Raw genomic sequence first — 17677 nt, 5'->3', positions numbered from 1 at the left:
GTGTTGTTCAGGGGCTGGAACAAACTCTTGCAGGGAAGATGGAGTTAATGATAATAAATACATGATTTGAAAAGGAAAGCCAGGTGCAGTGGCTCACACCTGTAATCTCAGCACTTTGGAACTCCAAGGCAGTAGGATTGCTTGAGCCCAGGAGTTCGAGACAAGCCTGGCTAACGCAGCGAGACCCCACCTCTACAAAAAATTTTAAAAGTTAGCGGGGCATGGCCGGGCGCGGTGGCTCACGCCTGTAATCCCAGCACTTTGGGAGGCCGAGGCGGGCAGATCACCTGAGGTCGGGAGTTCGAGACCAGCCTGATCAACATGGAGAAACCTCGTCTCTACTAAAAATATAAAATTAAGGCCAGGCGCGGTGGCTCAAGCCTGTAGTCCCAGCACTTTGGGAGGCTGAGACAGGCGGATCACGAGGTCAGGAGATCGAGACCATCCTGGCTAACACGGTGAAACCCCGTCTCTACTAAAAAATACAAAAAACTAGCCGGGCGAGGTGGCGGGCGCCTGTAGTCCCAGTTACTTGGGAGGCTGAGGCAGGAGAATGGCGTGAACCCGAGAGACGGAGTTTGCAGTGAGCTGAGATCCGGCCACTGCACTCCAGCCCGGGCGACAGAGCAAGACTCCGTCTCAAAAAAAAAAAAAAAGTATATATATATATAATTATATATATATAAAATTTATATATATAAAAAAATTATATATATATATAAAATTTATATATATATATATAAAAAAAATTAGCTGGGCATGGTGGCGCGTGCTACTAGGGAGGCTGAGGCAGGAGAATCGCTTGAACCCAGGAGGTAGAAGTTGTAGTGAACCAAGATTGCACCACTGCACTCCAGCCTGGGCAACAAAGCAACACTCCATCTCAAAAAAAAAAAAAAAATATATATATATATATATGTGTGTGTGTGTGTGTGTATATATATGTGTGTGTGTGTGTGTGTGTGTGTATATGTGTGTGTGTGTGTGTGTATATATATGTGTATATATATGTGTGTGTGTGTGTATATATGTATATAGTGGGGCATGGTGGTGCACCTGTAGTCCCAGCTACTCGGGAGGCCAAGGCAGGAGGATTGCTTGAGCCTGAGGGTTTGAGACCAGCCTAAGCAACATAGTGAGGCTGTGTCTCTACAAATCATAAAAAAATTAGCTGGGTGTGAGGGTGCCCGCCTGTAGTCCCAGCTACTCAGGAGTCTGAGGCGGGAGGATTGCTTGAGCCCAGGAGGTCAAAGCTGCAGTGAGCCATGATTGCACCACTGCACTCCAGCCTGGGTGACAGAGCCAGACCTTGTCTCTTAAAAAAAAAAAAAAAAATTGCATTAAGGGGTCACCGTTCCAAGGTCACGGCGCAGTCAGGGGTCATAAAGGCGTGAGGGGTCACAACGGGGTCGGAAGCATGCGGGGGGTCAGGGCAGAGCCCGCGTGACCCCCAAAGTAGTCCCCTGTCGCTCATCGCCAGGTTCTCGCCGATCGCCATCGACGGTATGAGCGGCCTGGCGGGCGTGGGCCTGTCGGGGGGCGCGGCAGGCGCTGGCTGGTGCATCTTCGTGTACAACCTGTCACCGGAGGCGGACGAGAGCGTGCTGTGGCAGCTGTTCGGGCCCTTTGGGGCGGTCACCAACGTCAAGGTCATCCGCGATTTCACCACCAACAAATGCAAGGGGTTCGGCTTCGTGACCATGACCAACTATGACGAGGCGGCCATGGCCATCGCCAGCCTGAACGGCTATCGCCTGGGCGAGCGCGTGCTGCAGGTCTCCTTCAAGACCAGCAAACAGCACAAGGCGTGAGCCCGCCCCGCCTGCCCTCCCACCCCCTCCCCGGGCAGCAGAGAGAGAGAAAGAGAGAGAGAGAGAGAGAGAGAGAAGGGGCCCAAGAGAGACAGCACAGGCAGCCCCACGGACGACGCGAGGGCCCCACGTCCCTGCGGAAGCCACAGGGTGAGCACTCCGGGGTGGGAGGGTCTGCAGGGAATGGGGGGGTGCCCGGGGATCCCCCGCCCCATCCTCCTGCCCCCACCCCAGGCTGGGCTGTTCACTCTCTCGTCTTGGTTTGGTTCATGGTGAAGGTTTTTGTTTCTTTTTTTCGGCTAAAAAGAATGCAGAGATGTGCCCCCACCCCCACCCTCGACCACCCCCGATGGGATGGCTTGTGGGGCTCCAGGGGGTGCCCTCCCAGACCCCCTTGCCCAGGCCTCCCCAGCACCTAGGTGGGGCCTGGGGTAGGAGGAACAGGTTTAAAAATCCCCAAAAAAGCGAACCGTGAGGAGGGGTGTGGGCACCCCCAGCCCAGTGCCCCCTGGTGGAATGCGGGGAGCAGGCAGTGGGGCTGGAAGCAGAAACAAATGAAAAAAAAAGGGGGGGTGGGAGGGGAAGAAAAACTCTATTTTTGTAAAAAGGGAAAAAGACCTCGTGGAGAATTTTTACTGGGGATTCTTGAACTTGAAAAAAAAAAAACACAAAAAAAGACAAAAAAAAAAAAAAAGAAAATATTTTGGCAGGCTATGTTTACCAACTGGGGCAGGGGTGGGGGGGACGGGTCCAGGGAGCAGGGCTTAGGGGCTGGCAGCCCACGGGGCCACACAGAGAAATAACCACGCAGACACTCACACCACAGGGACGCACGGACAGACGCAGACAGACACAGCGACATGCCCCAGACACGACATGTGGACAGGGATAAACCGAAAGAGACAGAAGTTGGGGCTATGTCCATGTGGACACAGACCACAGATGTGGGCACACGAATCCATCCACCTGTCCACGTGCACATGTGAATGTAGCGATAGATATTTGGACATCAAATTTGGACACCAGGTCACAGAGAACACAGAGAAACACAGACACCACCCAGGAACACGCAGACATATGCCCACAGCATCCCATAGGCCCAGGCAGGAGGTCCCACCCCAGACCCCGCCCCAGACGCTCCCTCACCCTCTTGGCCCCCTTGCCCTGGCCCCCAGGTTCTCTGCAGAGATCTCTCCTGGACCCCCAGTGGTCTCCTTGGCGCCCACGAACACAGGCGTGCACACGCAGCGCACATGCATTGAGACACACGATACCTCGTTCCACCTTGGCGCACGGTGGGCTGGAGGCAGCCCCCCCCACAACACTTGAGGCCAAAGGACACCCCTGTCCCTGGGGCTCAGCCTCCCCCTGGGCCGAGGCCTTGACCCACGCAGCTGAGGGAGAGGCCCAGTCCTGAGCCTCCCCCACCAGGACTGGGCCTACCCAGCAGCAAGACCCCGGCACTCCCCGCCAGGCCCAGGGTGGGGTGGACGGGCCCAAGGGCCCAGCCCCACACTCCTTTCCCGTCCACTTGTCACCTACCTACCCCCTTTCGGTTTGTTGGGTTTTTCGTCTTTCCAGATTGCAGTGGACACAGCCCCCGATCTCGAGCCCCGGCCCCCGGCTTCTGTCTGGACATTGCATCGCCCTAGTTTTCTTTCTTTAAAAAAAAAAAAAAAAATTCCAACAGAAGCCACAGGCCGGAGCCCCTGGGAGCCCTCGCACCGCTCCCCACCAGCCTCAGTGGCCCCATCGGAACTGAGAATTGCAAAACCCCGACTTATAGCTATAGTTAAGTTGCCTTCCCCCGGTGTCCCCACGTTTGGTGTCTGGCTATGGCGCCCCCCATCTGACTGTCCAGCTCTCTCTCCCCCACCCCTCCCGGTGTTGTTATTAAACGTCTGTGGAGCTTCTGCTGCAAGGAACAAAAACGAAAAAAAAATCAAAAAAGCGACAAAAAAACACAAACAGAAGAGGAAAAAAAAAAGCAACAAAAAAAGAAAACACACAGAAGAGATTAAAAAAAAAAAAAAGGAAAAAAAAAAAAGACATAAACTGGCACCAGTTAACTTTCTTGTACTTTTTTGCTGAATTTAGCTTCTTGTAGTTTTAACTTATTGCTATGTTAACTATTTATTCTCCTCGTTGCCCTGTAAGGACATCCGTGTATATTTCTGTTACTTCATCCGGTTTGCAAGTCAAAGGAACGACAATGTTCTCTTTGTTTCTTTAAGTTTTGCCGAGACATGGTTATGCCTAATTTATTTATAAAAGGGGAAGTGGAATCATTAAAGTAATAATAATTATTAATAACAGTAATGGTAGCCGAGTGGCACGTGGGGGCGTGTGCTCTGCGGGGCAGTCCCCACGGCCAGCGACGTCCAGGTCATCCATGGGATTCTTTTTGCTCTTGTCTTGAGAATTTTTTCAGTCCTATTTAGCTGGTGAAATCCCTAGCTTGTTCTTGATACACAAACCTATTTATTCTTGTGGTTTTAAGTCCTCCCTGCCCTCTCCCCTCTCCCCGCCAGCAGGGCAGGGACCCCTCTCCCCTGCTGTCCCTTGGGGCTCTCTCCCCTCCGCCCTCTGCATTCGGGAACACGCATGTCTGCGTGGGAAGCTTGCAGCAGGGCGTCCGAGCAATAAGGGCTGGGTTTGTCCCCCACCCTGGGGGGGGCCAGGCTCCAGAGAGGGGGCACCTCCCCACACACCCCCCCCACCGAGGCCTAGGCCCCTGCTGCCCCCAAGACTGGGAGGGGACTTCTTTTTCTAAAACACAAAACTCAGCCCAGCCAGGCCCCCTCCCGGGAGGCCAGCACCTCCCCGCAGGGGGCCAGGCCAGGGCTCCCAGGGGAGGGGGACTCGGGTCTTCCACGTCCCTGGGGGGCAGGGGCCAGGCCAGGGGGGAGGGGGCTCAGCCCCTCCACCCCTCCCTTCATCCTGTTATTTATTCGGAAGGTTTCAAATCACGACAGAGTCCATGTTGGAGGTGATAAAAAACTGTAAAAAAAAAAAAAAAAAAAAAAAAAAGACAAAACAGAAGACAAAAAAAAAAAAAAAAAAAACCCAACAAGAACATTTCGCATTGCGTTTAGACTATTTATTACCGGGATCACAGGCCTGGCCGCGGTAACAGACTTTTACATGGAATTGTTTAATTATTTGTACTTTTCATGCCAGAAAATAAAAGTTCAGAATCTTAAGGCCTTGGGTCATCTCTGCACAGCTGCACGGGGAGCATGCAGGGGCGTCCTGTGTGGTGGTGCCCAGGCCCCTGTCCTTCTCTGGGCCTGGGTCTGTCTGCAGCCGGGGCTTTGGTCCCAGGAGGGAACCCTTGGCCTCCACAGAGCACAGATGAGACCCAGGGAGGGTGGGACACGGGCCCGGATGGATGCTCAGACGGAGGTGGTCCAGGGTTCATCCATCTGGTATCTTCAGGACTGAGCCCCACGTGGCAGGGGAGGAGGCCTGGGCAGGATCTGCAGAAGCGTCCCCTGCGCTCAACCCCTGCCCACACCCCGGTCCACACCCCAGCAAAGCAAGACAAACACAGGCAAGTTTGGGTGGGGGGTCACATTTATTGTATTGAGGTCACAGGTCAAGTCATTCATGGTCCCCACCAGGAGGAGTGGCAGGGACAGGGCTAGGGGTGGTGGGGTGAGTCACCAAGGTGGGGGGCCCAGGGAGGGCAAGCTCCTTTACCCATCTTTGGAGGCCGCTGGGGCCTGGGAATGTGGACCAGCATTGCTTGGGCCCCAGGACAGGGCACGAAGCCCCACAAAGTCCTGCCCCCACAGAGGAGGGCAACAGAGCCACAGGCAGCCCCGGACCACGGGGCGGGTGGACGGCACTGCAGGGGCTGGCTTCATGCCTTCTTGAGGTTCTGGGGCAGGAGAAAGACCAGATTAGAAAGCTGGGGACAGCCGGGCACAGTGGTGTTTGCCTGTGGTCCCGGCTGCTTGGGAGGCTGAGGTGGGAAGATCACTTGAAGCCAGTTGACCAGCCTGGAGACTTTGTCCATTTTCTCCTTTTTTTTTTTTTTTGAGACGGAGTCTCGCTGTGTCTCCCAGGCTGGAGTGCAGTGGCGCAATCTCGGCTCACTGCAAGCTCCGCCCCCTGGGTTCACGCCATTCTCCCGACTCAGCCTCCCAAGTAGCTGGGACTACAGGCGCCCGCCACCACGCCCGGCTAGTTTTTTGTATTTTTAGTAGAGATGGGGTTTCACCGTGTTAGCCAGGATAGTCTCGATCTCCTGACCTCGTGATCCACCCGCCTCGGCCTCCCAAAGTGCTGGGATTACAGGCTTGAGCCACCGCGCCCGGCCTTTTTTTTTTTTTTTTTTTTTTTTTTTTTTTAAAGAGTCTCACTCTGTAACCCAGGCTGAAGAGTGCACTAGCATGATCTTGGCTCCACCTCCAACCTCCACCTCCCGGGTTCAAGTGATTCTTGTGCTTCAGCTTCTCGAGCAGCTGGGACTACAGGCACCTACCACCACACCCAGCGAATTTTTTTGTATTTTTAGTAGAGACGGGGTTTCACCATGTTGGTCAGGCTGGTCTCAAACTCCTGACCTCAAGTGATCCGCCCGCCTCAGCCTCCCAAAGTGCTGGGATTAGAGATGTGAGCCACCACGCCTGGCCTATTTGTTTTCAAAAGTAAAACAAAACAAAACAAAACAAAACAAAACCTTCTTTTAAAAAGCAGGGGATGGCCGGACACGGTGGTTCATACCTATAACCCCAGCATTTTGGGAGGCCGAGGCAGGTGGATCATCTGAGGTCAGGAGTTCGAGACCATCCTGGCTAACATGATGAAACCCTGTCTACTAAAAATACAAAAATTAACCAGGCGTGGTGGTGCATGCCTGTAGTCCCAACTACTTAGAAGGCTGAGACAGGAGAATTTTTTGAACCCGGGAGGTGGAGATTGCAGGGAGCTGAGATTACGTCACTGCACTCCAGCCAGGGCAAAAGAGTGAGACTCCACCTCAAAAAAAAAAAAAAAAAAAAAAAAAGCACGGGACACGGGCACACAGGTTGATAGAGTGACCATGTGGGTCCAACTTCCTCAGGGCCCGCCGCCTCCCCTTGCTGGGGCAGGCCGAGACTCCACCTCCCCGCCCACCTCTGTGCCCATCCAGCTAGAGCTCGTCATGGTCGTCTTCGGTGGGTGCTTCAGGCGGTGGCTCCAGGCAGGCGGCCGGCGTCATCAGCTCCATGAGGTACTCACAGCGACTGGGCTCCGTGGTGCTGGTCACCATGGTCTCTTTCCCGCATAGGAGGCGCACCTGGGGATGGGCAGACGGGCGCTCAGGAGGGTTCGGCTGGGCCAGGCCTGGGTCTCCCCGCCCCGGCTCCCCGCCCTGCAGGCACTCACGGTGGTGGAGCGGTTGGGGCCCTGCCAGCAGCCCGTGCCTTGCTCATACTTCATGGCACTGAACCTGTCGTGCTCGGGGCCAGCCCAGGAGCCCCAGGTGCTGCAAGAGACACAGGGTGCTGAGGGCTGGGCCGGTGTCGGGCACCAGGAGGAGGCAGAGGGAAGGGGCCAGCCCATGACACTCACCCGAGGCTGGTGGGAGAGCCCCCAAGTTTGGGTTTCTGCGAGACAAGCTTGAAGGGGCAGAGGCGGTAGACGTACCTGGGGACCAGGGAATATGGGTGGGGGGGATGTAGGGATCCCAGCCTCCTCCCACAGCCCCTCCCTACCTCCTCCTGTCCCCGTACACAGGGCACCTCCAACTCCAATCACCAACCCTAAGCCCGCTTCTGCTCCCCCTCAATATGGAGGGCAGCGCTCAGGCCCCACCCTGCAGGTGGTTCCCCAACCATCAGGAAACTGCCGGTGCCGCTTCCGGGGCCACCCGCCTCCCACCCCGCCGGTGGGCGCCCCTGCACCCCTGGGACGCACTCGTTGGTGGTGAGCTCGTAGCACTGGCTGTACAGGTAGGCAAACTCCCCGTTGGGGCCAAAGTCAAAAGAAATCTCTTGCTCCAGGTTCCTGGAAGTGGAGGCGGAGCGGTTAAAGGGCAGCTGGGGACGCCAGCGCCTGCCCCAGGACGACAGACACAGGAGGGCCTGGGTGAGCTGTGGTGCCCAGGCTGTCCTCCCTGCCACCTCCGGAGAACCCTCCCTGCAGGGGCCAGGCCCAGCCTGCGGTTGCCCCAGTGATTCCCCATGACTGGCTCCCCTGGGAGCCGGGGAGCAGGCACTGTGGGACGGGTGTCCCGCCTCCCCAGCCCCCGCTACCTGATGGACTCCTCCATGTCCTTCAGCGACCGCTCGGCCTCCTCGAACTTGTTGCGGGCCTCCTGGGCAGCTGGGGGAGGGGCTGGAGGTCAGAGACGTCCTCACCCCCACCCAGGAGGATGGGGAACGGGGTTCCACGGATGCGGCTGTGTCCTCCTCTAAGCTGATTTTGCTTTGGCCAAGGGCTTTGCCCAGACGGACCTGAGGCCCTCACCAGCTACGAACAGCCCCGGCTTGCTGCCCAGGCTCGCAGCTCTGGAGGGACTGGGGCCAGGGCTCCTGGGGCCCGCCAGGAGCGACACAAACAAGCTGCGGCCCTCGGGGAGGCAGAAGGGCCCCTTGGGGTTGGCGAGGGTGGGACTGGCTTACCCCAGGCCCCCTTCCTGGACTCCCCAAGATACTGGGGCGTGTGCTGGCTGAGTCAGAGCAGGGGCTGAGCTCAGGATCTCCCCTGATCTACGCCACCACGGCAGGAAACGCTGGGCTCACCCGCGGAGCCCGGCCCCCGCCCGCCCTCACCATCGATGAAGGCCTGTGTCTGCTCGTCGTACGGCGGCATCTTGTCTTCCTCAGCAGGGCTGGCCGGCTGCGGGGGTGCCAGTGGCAGCAGGGCCTCCTGGGGAAGGGGCAGGGTCAGTGAGCAGCCCTTCCCCCACCCTCTCTGTCTCCCCTTCTCCCCCAAACACGGACCTTGGGCTGCTCCCCCTGCACCTCGGAATCCTCCTCCTCCTCCTCTTCTTCTTCAGCCTCCTCTTCTTCCTCCTCCTCCTCCTCCTCTTCTGTGGGTGGCGAGGGCACTGGTGGCTGCTCCTCCTTGGGCTCCGTCAAGTCAGGGGCAGAAGGTGCTGGAAGGTCAGTGGGCAGTGCCTGGCGGGTGAGCAGCGTGGTCGGTGCTATGGACTCAGGGTCCACCCACACCCTCAGGCTCACACCACAGCCCAAGGGGCAGCCTCGGCGTCTCTGCCCCTCCTGCGGGGCCTGCAGGGAGGACCGACAGCTGGGGTGGGGGGGCCTCGGTGGGGGTGCTGGGGCCGCCCAGCTGGCCAGGGTGGCCGGGTGCCAGAACCGGAGGCAGCTCCTTTGTGAGGCGGGGTGGGGCCAGTGTCGGAGGAGGACCAAGTCCCCTCCCTTTCCCTCCACTGACCTCGGACCGGTACTTGTCCCTGATGGCGGCCCAGACGCGGTCGAAGAAAGAGGTGGCGTCTGTCTGTGTGTCCCCACTGAGGAGGGCCTGTGTGTGTTGGGGGTGGTGTCAAGATCTAGGCCGCCACGTGTCCCCTTTCCCGGCCACCCCAGGCACCCGCACTGTGGTGCCAGGCACGGGAGGGCTGGGCCCTGGGCCCTTATGACCAGGCCGGGGCCACGCCACTGAGGCACTGCGGCCAGGAGGGGGCAGCACAGGCCCGTGGGAGGGGAGGAGGGGGCCGCGGGTTGGAGTGGCTGGGGGCACTGAGACAGAGAGAGGCAGACAGACGGATGGACGGACAACGGACGTACAGATGGAGGAAGAGAGAGCCCAGGATCAGAGAGGGCCAGGCCCTCCAAGGGACAGGCCAAGGCCAAGGCTGCAGAGGGACAGGGAGAAACTCAGGGGAGGGCAGAGAAGGGAGGCAAAAAGCCAGGGGCCACAAGGAAGGAGGGGAATAGGAAAGGAGACGGACTGCGGAAGATGGGGGTGGGGAGGAGGGGAATCGGGGGAGGGAAATAGGGCAGGACAGGGATAGGAGAGAAAGGGGACTGGGTGCTCAAACAGCAGGGAGAGTGCGGGCAGGCGGGGGAAACCCTGGCTCCATCCCGGGTCCTGCCAGGTGGGAAGCAGCCCTGAGTGGCTGCCATCCATCCCAGCTCACCCAGAGGAGGCGTCCCAGGCCAGCAGGGAGCTTCCCTTGGTTCCCCTCCTGTGCCCTGAGGTCACCCTGGGGCAATGCTTCCAGAAGTCCCCAGCCAAGGGGCAGCCGAGGTACCTGAGCTTCTGCTTCCGACAACGCCCCGTCCCCATCTGTGTCCAGCTCTGGATGAGTCTGCAGCTCGGTCACCGAGACCCTGTGGGGGCATGGCAGAAACAGACTGGAGGGGTGACGCCCCAATGGCTCTCAGCTGGGGGCACCACATGGCCCATCTGCTCTTCCCTGCCAGGGCCTACCCTGAACTTGCTTCAGGAACTCAAGGTGCAGGAGCCTCCCCGCCTTCCTGCCCCTTCCTCAGGACTCCATGACCCCAAAGGGGCTCAAAGTAAGAGGTGGGACTGGGAGATACCTGGACCCCCAAATCCCTGATGACCTCTCTCCCAACTCACCCAGGTGGCACCTCCTTCCATCCTCAGAACCCGGCACATTGAAGCCATCTACCTTGGTCCTCCACCCAGCAAAGCCCACCCCCACCCTTGCCCATTCTGCCCATTTAGTCCCTCTGAAGCCCTCTGCTCCTTGGCACCCCACATCTCCTAGGCTCCTCGTGTGTCCCTCAGCCCCCAAAAGTCCACCCTCCACCAGGTAACCCAGCAAGTTCAGAGGCACAGCCAGGATTCTACTCAGAGCGTAGAGTGGGGCTGAGAAAAGCAATCCTCAAAAAACACTTCCTGAGGCTGAGGGTCTGTGCCCAGCTCCCATCACTGGACGCCTAGCCACACTTCCTGAGGCTGAGGGTCTGTGCCCAGCTCCCATCACTGGACGCCTAGCCACACTTCCTGAGGCTGAGGGTCTGTGCCCAGCTCCCATCACTGGACGCCTAGCCACACTTCCTGAGGCTGAGGGTCTGTGCCCAGCTCCCATCACTGGACGCCTAGCCACACTTCCTGAGGCTGAGGGTCTGTGCCCAGCTCCCATCACTGGACGCCTAGCCACACTTCCTGGGGCTGAGGGTCTGTGCCCAGCTCCCATCACTGGACGCCTAGCCACACTTCCTGAGCCTGAGGGTCTGTGCCCAGCTCCCATCACTGGACGCCTAGCCACACTTCCTGAGGCTGAGGGTCTGTGCCCAGCTCCTGGGGAGAAGGTGGTCCCCCTATCTCCTCGCCCAGGGCATCCTGGACCCAGCCATCCATGAGTAAGAGGCAGGGTCACGCGGGGCTTGGGATCAGCCTGGACCCCACGCCAGGGGAACCCAGGGGGAGCTCTGGCTGGTTTCTAGAGGCGAGGGTGGCAGGAAGGGAAACCTAGGCCCACGGAAGGGGGCGCAGCTCCAACTTGGGGACACTCACGTCCCGTCCATGTCGTCATCCAGCTCCTGGAAGGCATCAGCCGCCAGCTCCTGCTCCCGTTGGACCTTGGCGGCAGCCAGCTGCTCTGTAAAGAGGCCACCTCTGTCACCCCCTGCCCACCCACTGGCTCCCACCGACCCCACACCCCACAGGGTCATTTGCCACTAAGCGCCTACTATGTGCCTGGTCCCATGCTGGACCCTGGGGACACGACTGTGGAGGAGACAAAGGTCCCTGCCCTTACCGGGGGAGGACAGACGAGGAGCAAGGTGACTGGCTGAAGCCTGGCTGTGTTGGGGGAGACTGGGGCAGGGTGGGGAGTGCAGGGGCGGGAGGGCCACCCGTGGGGCTGGAGCAAGGAGGTGGGAAGCCAGGTGGCAGAGGGCGGCCCTGTCAGGCCACTGTTGGGACAGAGGTGGGGGCGAGGGCGGAAGCCAGGTGACAACAAGGGATGGCCCAGGCTGCGGGCCGAGGAAGAAGCACGGAGCAGAGGAAGATTCTGGGGAGACGCGCATGGGGTGTGCAGACGGTCAGAGATGGGAGATGGGGTTGGGGAGAGGAGAGCGGCCGCTGAGACTTTAGGTTTAGGACCTGGCAGAGGCATGTCAGGGGCAGGGCTGGCAGGAATGAGACTTCATGGCCAAGGACGCTGGGAGATGGGGAGGATACAGGGAGGATGCAGGGAGGGAGACCAGTCCTGGGGGCATCTTGGGGATCCCCAGGGCCAGTCCCAGGAAGAGTGGCCAGCCGGACAGAAGGGGACTGAGCCTCTGTCCCAAAAGTCCCTCCTTTATCTGTCGTTACTCTTCTAACCTAAGCAGAGGGGGAAACAGCCACAACAGTGGCTCCAATGATTAACTGCCTACTGTATACCAGGATTCACTTCCCACTGTATACCAAGCTCCAGCTTGGTTCTCTATGAACAGAATAAAAACAGCGGGTATTTCCTCTAGAGAGTCCTGGGTCACCCCAGGAGATGCCACATGTCCCGGCAGACCCGGCTGACACTGTTCTGAGTCTCACAGATGAGGGCCTGAGGGGTCCCTGACCTTTCCATGGGTGAAGGGACCTGCCCATCATCACCCAGCCAGGGAGAGGTGTAGCCTGGGGCCCAAACCAGGCCATCTGCCCTCGGAGCCCTGGCTCAGCCCCGCCACCCTTTGGGAATCTGGGTCAAAACACGGCGCTTCCCTATGATTCCACAGCTGCACGCTGAGAACACGTCCTGAGGAAAATCAGGCCTGAGCTTGCCCACACCCACGTGAAAGGAAGCTCGCAGCACGGCAAAGGTTCAGGGGCAGACAGAGCCAGTGAACTCCCGCTCTACGTGCAATGCGGCCTTGCCAAAAAAACACCAGGCCCTAGCACCAAAAACAAATAAAGAAGGGAAATCCTATCTTCAGTTGCAGACAGAGCTGGGCGTCGTGGCTCATGCCTGTAATCCCAACACTTTGGGAGGTTAAAGCAGGCCACCTGAGGTCAGGAGTTCAAGACCAGCCTGGCCAACATAGTGAAACCCCATCTCTACTAAAAATACTGTGGTGGCAGGCGCCTGTAATCCCAGCTACTCAGGAACCCTAGGCAGGAGAATCACTTGAATCCAGGAGGTGGAGGTTGCAGTGAGCACAGATCATGCCATTGGCACTCCAGCCTAGGCAACAGAGCGAGACTCCATCTCAAAAATAAATAAATTTTAAAAAATTTTCAGTTGTAGACAAAAGGGCAAACCCCAGATAGATAAAGCTCTTTTATTATTATTATTTTAGATGAAGTCTTGCTCTGTCACCCAGGCTGGAGTGCAGGGGCGAGATCTCAGCTCACTGCAACCTCTGTCTCCCGGGTTCCAGCGCTTCTCTTGCCTCAGCTTCCCGAGTAGCTGGGACCACAGGCACACACCACCACGCCCAGCTAATTTTTGGTTTGTTTGTTTTGAGACTCTCACTCTGTTGCCAGGCTGGAATACAGGGGCGTAATCTCGGCTCACTGAAACCTCCAACTTCCTGGTTCAAGGGATTCTCTGGCCTCAGCCTCCCAAGTAGCTGGGATTACAGGCACGCACCACCATGTCCAGCTAATTTTTGTATTTTTAGTAGAGATGGGTTCCACCATGTTGGTCAGGATGGTCTCAATCTCCTGACCTCGTGATCCGCCTGCCTCAGCCTCCCAAAGTGCTGGGATTATAGGCGTGAGCCCCTGCACCTGGCTGTATTTTTTTCTTTTTTTTCTTGAGACGGAGTCTCGCTCTGTTGCCCAGGCTGGAGTGCAGTGGCACGATCTAGGCTCACTGCAAGCTCTGCCTCCCAGGTTCACGCCATTCTCCTGCTTCAGCCTCCCGAGTAACTGGGACTACAGGTGCCCGCCACCACGCCTGGCTAATTTTTTTGTATTTCTTTTAGTAGAGACAGGGTTTCACTGTGTTAGCCAGGACGGTCTCAATCTCCTGATCTCGTGATCCGCACGCCTCGGCCTCCCAAAGTGCTGGGATTACAGGCGTGAGCCACGGCGCCTGGCCAAGAAAAAGCTCTTACAATTAGTGAAGACAAATACCAAACACTTGATAGGAAAAATGGTCACTGGATTAAATAAAGTCTTGCTAAAGTCAAATAACAAAATCTACGTTGATGTTAAAAGGATGTAGGCGGCCAGGCGTGGTGGCTCACGCCTGTAATCCCAACACTTTGGGAGGCCGAGACAGGTAGATCACTTGAGGTAAGGAATTCGGGACCAGCCTGGCCAACATTGTGAAGCCCCATCTCTACTAAAAATACAAAACAATTAGCTAAATGTGGTGGCAGGTGCCTGTAATTCCAGCTACTCAGGAGGCTGAGGCACAAGAATTGCTTGAACCTGGGAGGTAGAGGTTGCAGTGAGCTGAGATCACGCCACTGTATTCCAGCCTGGGTGGCAGAGGGAGACGCTGTCTCAAAAAAAAAATTATTTAAACAATTTTTTAAAAGGAGGCTCCTGACATATGCCACAGTCCAAGCGAACCTCAAAGCACACAAGGCAATGGACACCAGGATCAAAAATCTGCTGAAACTGACAGCAGATAATGAGCGAGAGGCTCCCGGGCCCAGACGCCGCCCACCCAGGAGCTGAAGGTGAGTCCTCTGGCCGCTTTACGCCGTACCTTCCCACAGCTTCTGGTGCTGTTCTTTGGCCTCTTTCTCTGGCTTCTCGGCTTCTTCCTTCACTGTCCGCAGCATCTCCACCTGGTCCTCCAGAGACTTCTTCCCAGCCTGGAGCTCAGTGAGCTTTTTCTGGGTGGGCAGAAGGCAAGAGACCGGCTCTCCTCGGTTCTGCCTCCTCCTCATTGACTACTGCCTCCCCGCCTCTACTCCATAGGGCAGCAGGGGGATGTCGCAAAATACACACCAAGATGGGTCTCTCTCCCAAGCTGGGCTTCCCTGCAGCCCTCTGGAGAGAAGCCCAAACGCCTCAATGTAGCCCGCAAAGCCCCAGGTAATCGGGCCCCTGGCTGATTCTCCAGCCCCATTTGCCCCATCCCTATCTTACTAGAACCCAGTTGCCCTGACAACAGGCAGACCCCCAAACGCTCTTCTGCCTCCGGTTCTTCAAACATGCTGTTCCTTCAGCCTGGAACACTCTACCTGGCTAACTCCAAATTACCCAACAGATTTCATCTGAGATAGAGGCCTCCTCCTCCAAGAAGCCTTCCTTGCCTCCTGCCCCCATGACAGAGAGGGAGAGGAACTGGGCAAGAAGTCTACCCCACATTTCGGCTGTCTGTCCCTCCCGCTAGCAATGAATCCCTTGAGGCAGATCCAGGTCGGTTTCCAGCCTCCGTCCAGTACACAGGCAAGGCAGGGAGAGACACATGCCTAGGGACCCCAAAGAACCCACCCTACGGAATTAATCCGGCTGCTACTGGCTGACGTTATCTTGTTAACATCAGCCCATCTTACAGGACATGGCGCCACAGATCCGGGATACAGAGGAGCACCCCTCCCGTCCCCAGGAGGCAGCCAGGCCCTTCTAGCCTGCTTTAGTCTGATGTCCAAGGCCCTGATAAAGCCGACAGCCTTCCATTTAGGAACTATTATACTTAGCCAATGACTAAACGCCTAGCACACAACTGAGAAAGCAAAGCTCAGAAAGGCAGTCACTTGCCCCAGAACAACAGTCAGGGCCAAACCCCTCCCCAGCCTTGCAGGCCCATGCTACGAGGCCTCGAGGCCCAGATCACCCTGCGGCAGCCCCCGCGGGCTTCTTACCTGCTTCTCCTCCCGCGCCTTCTTCCAGTCCTCAATAAGGATCTTCTTCAGGCGGAACCCCTCGCGGGTGACCTCGGCCATCTGCTGAAGGGACTCCCTCTCCTTACGGCCCTTCTCTCTGCGGTGGGGGGACACACAGGCACCACCAGGTCTGCCTCTTCCCAAATAGCTCAATCCAGCTGTGGCCCCCACCAAGACATGCTGGGAAAGATGAGAGCACACCCTCCTCCCAGTCTCCCAGGTTCTCTCAACATCAGCATCCTTCATTCCTGTCCCTGAAAGAGGGACAGTGGGTTCTGTAGGCCCCTGGGGTCAGGGAAGGGACTAGGGAGTGCCGGGAGGTGGGGATATCAACTCTCAAGAGACAGGAGACCGGCTGGGTGCGGTGGTTCATGCCTGTAATCCCAGCACTTTGAGAGGACAAGGCAGGAGGATCACTTGAGCCCAGGAGTTCGCAACCAGCCTGGACAACATATAAAGACCCTGTCTTTACATATAATTAAAACAAACAAACAAAAAAACCACAGAAGACAGAAACAACAGAAATCACGACTCCCAGACAAAAAGACAATCTGGTTATTAAGTGTGTTGGTTGGCCGGGCGCGGTGGCTCACGCCTGTAATCCCTGCACTTTGGGAGGCCGAGGCGGGCGGATCACGAGGTCAGGAGATCGAGACTATCCTGGCTAACACGGTGAAACCCCGTCTCCACTAAAAATACACACACAGAAAAAATTAGCCAGGCATAGTGGGGGGCACCTGTGGTCCCAGCTACTCAGGAGGCTGAGGCAGGAGAATGGCATGAATCCGGGAGGCAGAGCTTGCAGTGAGCAGAGATCACACCACTGCATTCCAACCTGGGCAACAGAGCCAGAATCCGTCTCAAAAAAAAAAAAAAAAAACAGGCCGGGCGCGGTGGCTCAAGCCTGTAATCCCAGCACTTTGGGAGGCCGAGACGGGCGGATCACGAGGTCAGGAGATCGAGACCATCCTGGCGAACACGATGAAACCCTGTCTCTACTAAAAAAATACAAAAAACTAGCCGGGCGAGGTGGCGGGCGCCTGTAGTCCCAGCTACACAGGAGGCTGAGGCAGGAGAATGGCGTAAACCCGGGAGGCGGAGCTTGCAGTGAGCTGAGATGCGGCCACTGCGCTCCAGCCCCGGCGACAGAGCGAGACTCCGTCTCAAAAAAAAAAAAAAAGTCTGTTGGTTGTGTTCAATCCACCTTCTACTTAACAGATGTGGAGGCCGGGCACGGTAGCTCAAGCCTGTAATCCCAGCACTGTGGGAGGCCGAGACGGGCGGATCACGAGGTCAGAAGATCGATTCCATCCTGGCGAACACGGTGAAACCCCGTCTCTACTAAAAAAATACAAAAAACTAGCCGGGCGAGGTGGCGGGCGCCTGTAGTCCCAGCTACACAGGAGGCTGAGGCAGGAGAATGGCGTAAACCCGGGAGGCGGAGCTTGCAGTGAGCTGAGATGCGGCCACTGCGCTCCAGCCCCGGCGACAGAGCGAGACTCCGTCTCAAAAAAAAAAAAAAAAAAAAAAAAAAAAGTCTGTTGGTTGTGTTCAATCCACCTTCTACTTAACAGATGTGGAGGCCGGGCACGGTAGCTCAAGCCTGTAATCCCAGCACTTTGGGAGGCCAAGGCGGGTGGATCACGAGGTCAGGAGTTCAAGACCAGCCTGGCCAATATGATGAAACACTGTCTCTACTAAAAATACAAAAATTAGCCAGGTGTGGTGATGGGTGCCTGTAGTCCCAGCTACTCAGGAGGCTGAGGCAGAGGAATCGCTTGAACCCGGGAGGCAGAGGCTGCAGTGAGCCGAGATGGCACCACTGCACTCCATCCAGCCTGGGCAACAGAGTTAGACTCTGTCTCAAAAAAAAATATTTTTTCAGCGAGATGGGTCTCACTGTGTTGCCCAGGCTGGTCTCAAACTCCTGGGCTCAGGTGATCCTCTTGCCTCAGCCTCCCAAAGTGCTGGGATTACAGGTGTGAGCCACATGCCCAACCAGTAATTTTTTAAATTATAATTTCCAATTTTTATTTTTACTTTTAATTTTTTTTTTACTTCTTACAGAGATAGGGTCTCGCTCTTTTGCCCAGGCTGGTCTCAAACTCCTGGGCTCAAGCAATCTTCCTGTCTCGGCCTCCCAAAACACTGGGATTATAAGCATGA

At 56.9% G+C, this 17677-nt stretch overlaps 2 protein-coding genes and 1 pseudogene across 9 annotated transcripts in view; 2 read left to right on the top strand and 1 right to left on the bottom strand.

The window, feature by feature from the left end:
• Nucleotides 1–5014, top strand: part of LOC105472123 (ELAV like RNA binding protein 3) — a 29759-nt gene extending 24745 nt beyond the window's left edge. For 2 of the 3 annotated variants that reach the window (XM_071086931.1, XM_011725145.3), the window contains exon 7: nt 1460–5014. In XM_071086931.1, coding sequence (XP_070943032.1) covers nt 1460–1811 — 352 coding nt within the window. In that variant the 3' untranslated portion in view covers nt 1812–5014. The remainder of the gene's footprint in view (nt 1–1459) is intronic. The other variant, XM_071086932.1, reaches the window with a different exon arrangement.
• Nucleotides 2688–5014, top strand: LOC105472061 (uncharacterized; annotated as a pseudogene).
• Nucleotides 5015–5369: 355 nt separating this feature from the next.
• LOC105472256 (PRKCSH beta subunit of glucosidase II) overlaps nt 5370–17677 on the bottom strand; it is a 16189-nt gene continuing 3881 nt past the window's right edge. For 2 of the 6 annotated variants that reach the window (XM_071086926.1, XM_011725452.2), the window contains 13 exons: nt 15491–15608; nt 14386–14515; nt 11256–11340; nt 10021–10099; nt 9201–9287; nt 8747–8923; nt 8576–8672; nt 8057–8126; nt 7719–7808; nt 7374–7448; nt 7188–7287; nt 6936–7098; nt 5370–5694 (listed from right to left, as the gene is read on the bottom strand). In XM_071086926.1, the coding sequence (XP_070943027.1) occupies nt 6952–7098; nt 7188–7287; nt 7374–7448; nt 7719–7808; nt 8057–8126; nt 8576–8672; nt 8747–8923; nt 9201–9287; nt 10021–10099; nt 11256–11340; nt 14386–14515; nt 15491–15608 (1255 nt within the window). In that variant the 3' untranslated portion in view covers nt 5370–5694; nt 6936–6951. Of the gene's footprint in view, nt 7099–7187; nt 7288–7373; nt 7449–7718; nt 7809–8056; nt 8127–8575; nt 8673–8746; nt 8924–9200; nt 9288–10020; nt 10100–11255; nt 11341–14385; nt 14516–15490; nt 15609–17677 lie in introns of all 6 variants that reach the window. The other 4 variants (XM_071086929.1, XM_071086930.1, XM_071086928.1 and 1 more) reach the window with 2 other exon arrangements.

This window comes from Macaca nemestrina, chromosome 20, assembly GCF_043159975.1.
Source record: "Macaca nemestrina isolate mMacNem1 chromosome 20, mMacNem.hap1, whole genome shotgun sequence".
NCBI lineage: Eukaryota > Metazoa > Chordata > Mammalia > Primates > Cercopithecidae > Macaca > Macaca nemestrina.
This window is presented reverse-complemented; position numbering and strand designations above follow the sequence as displayed.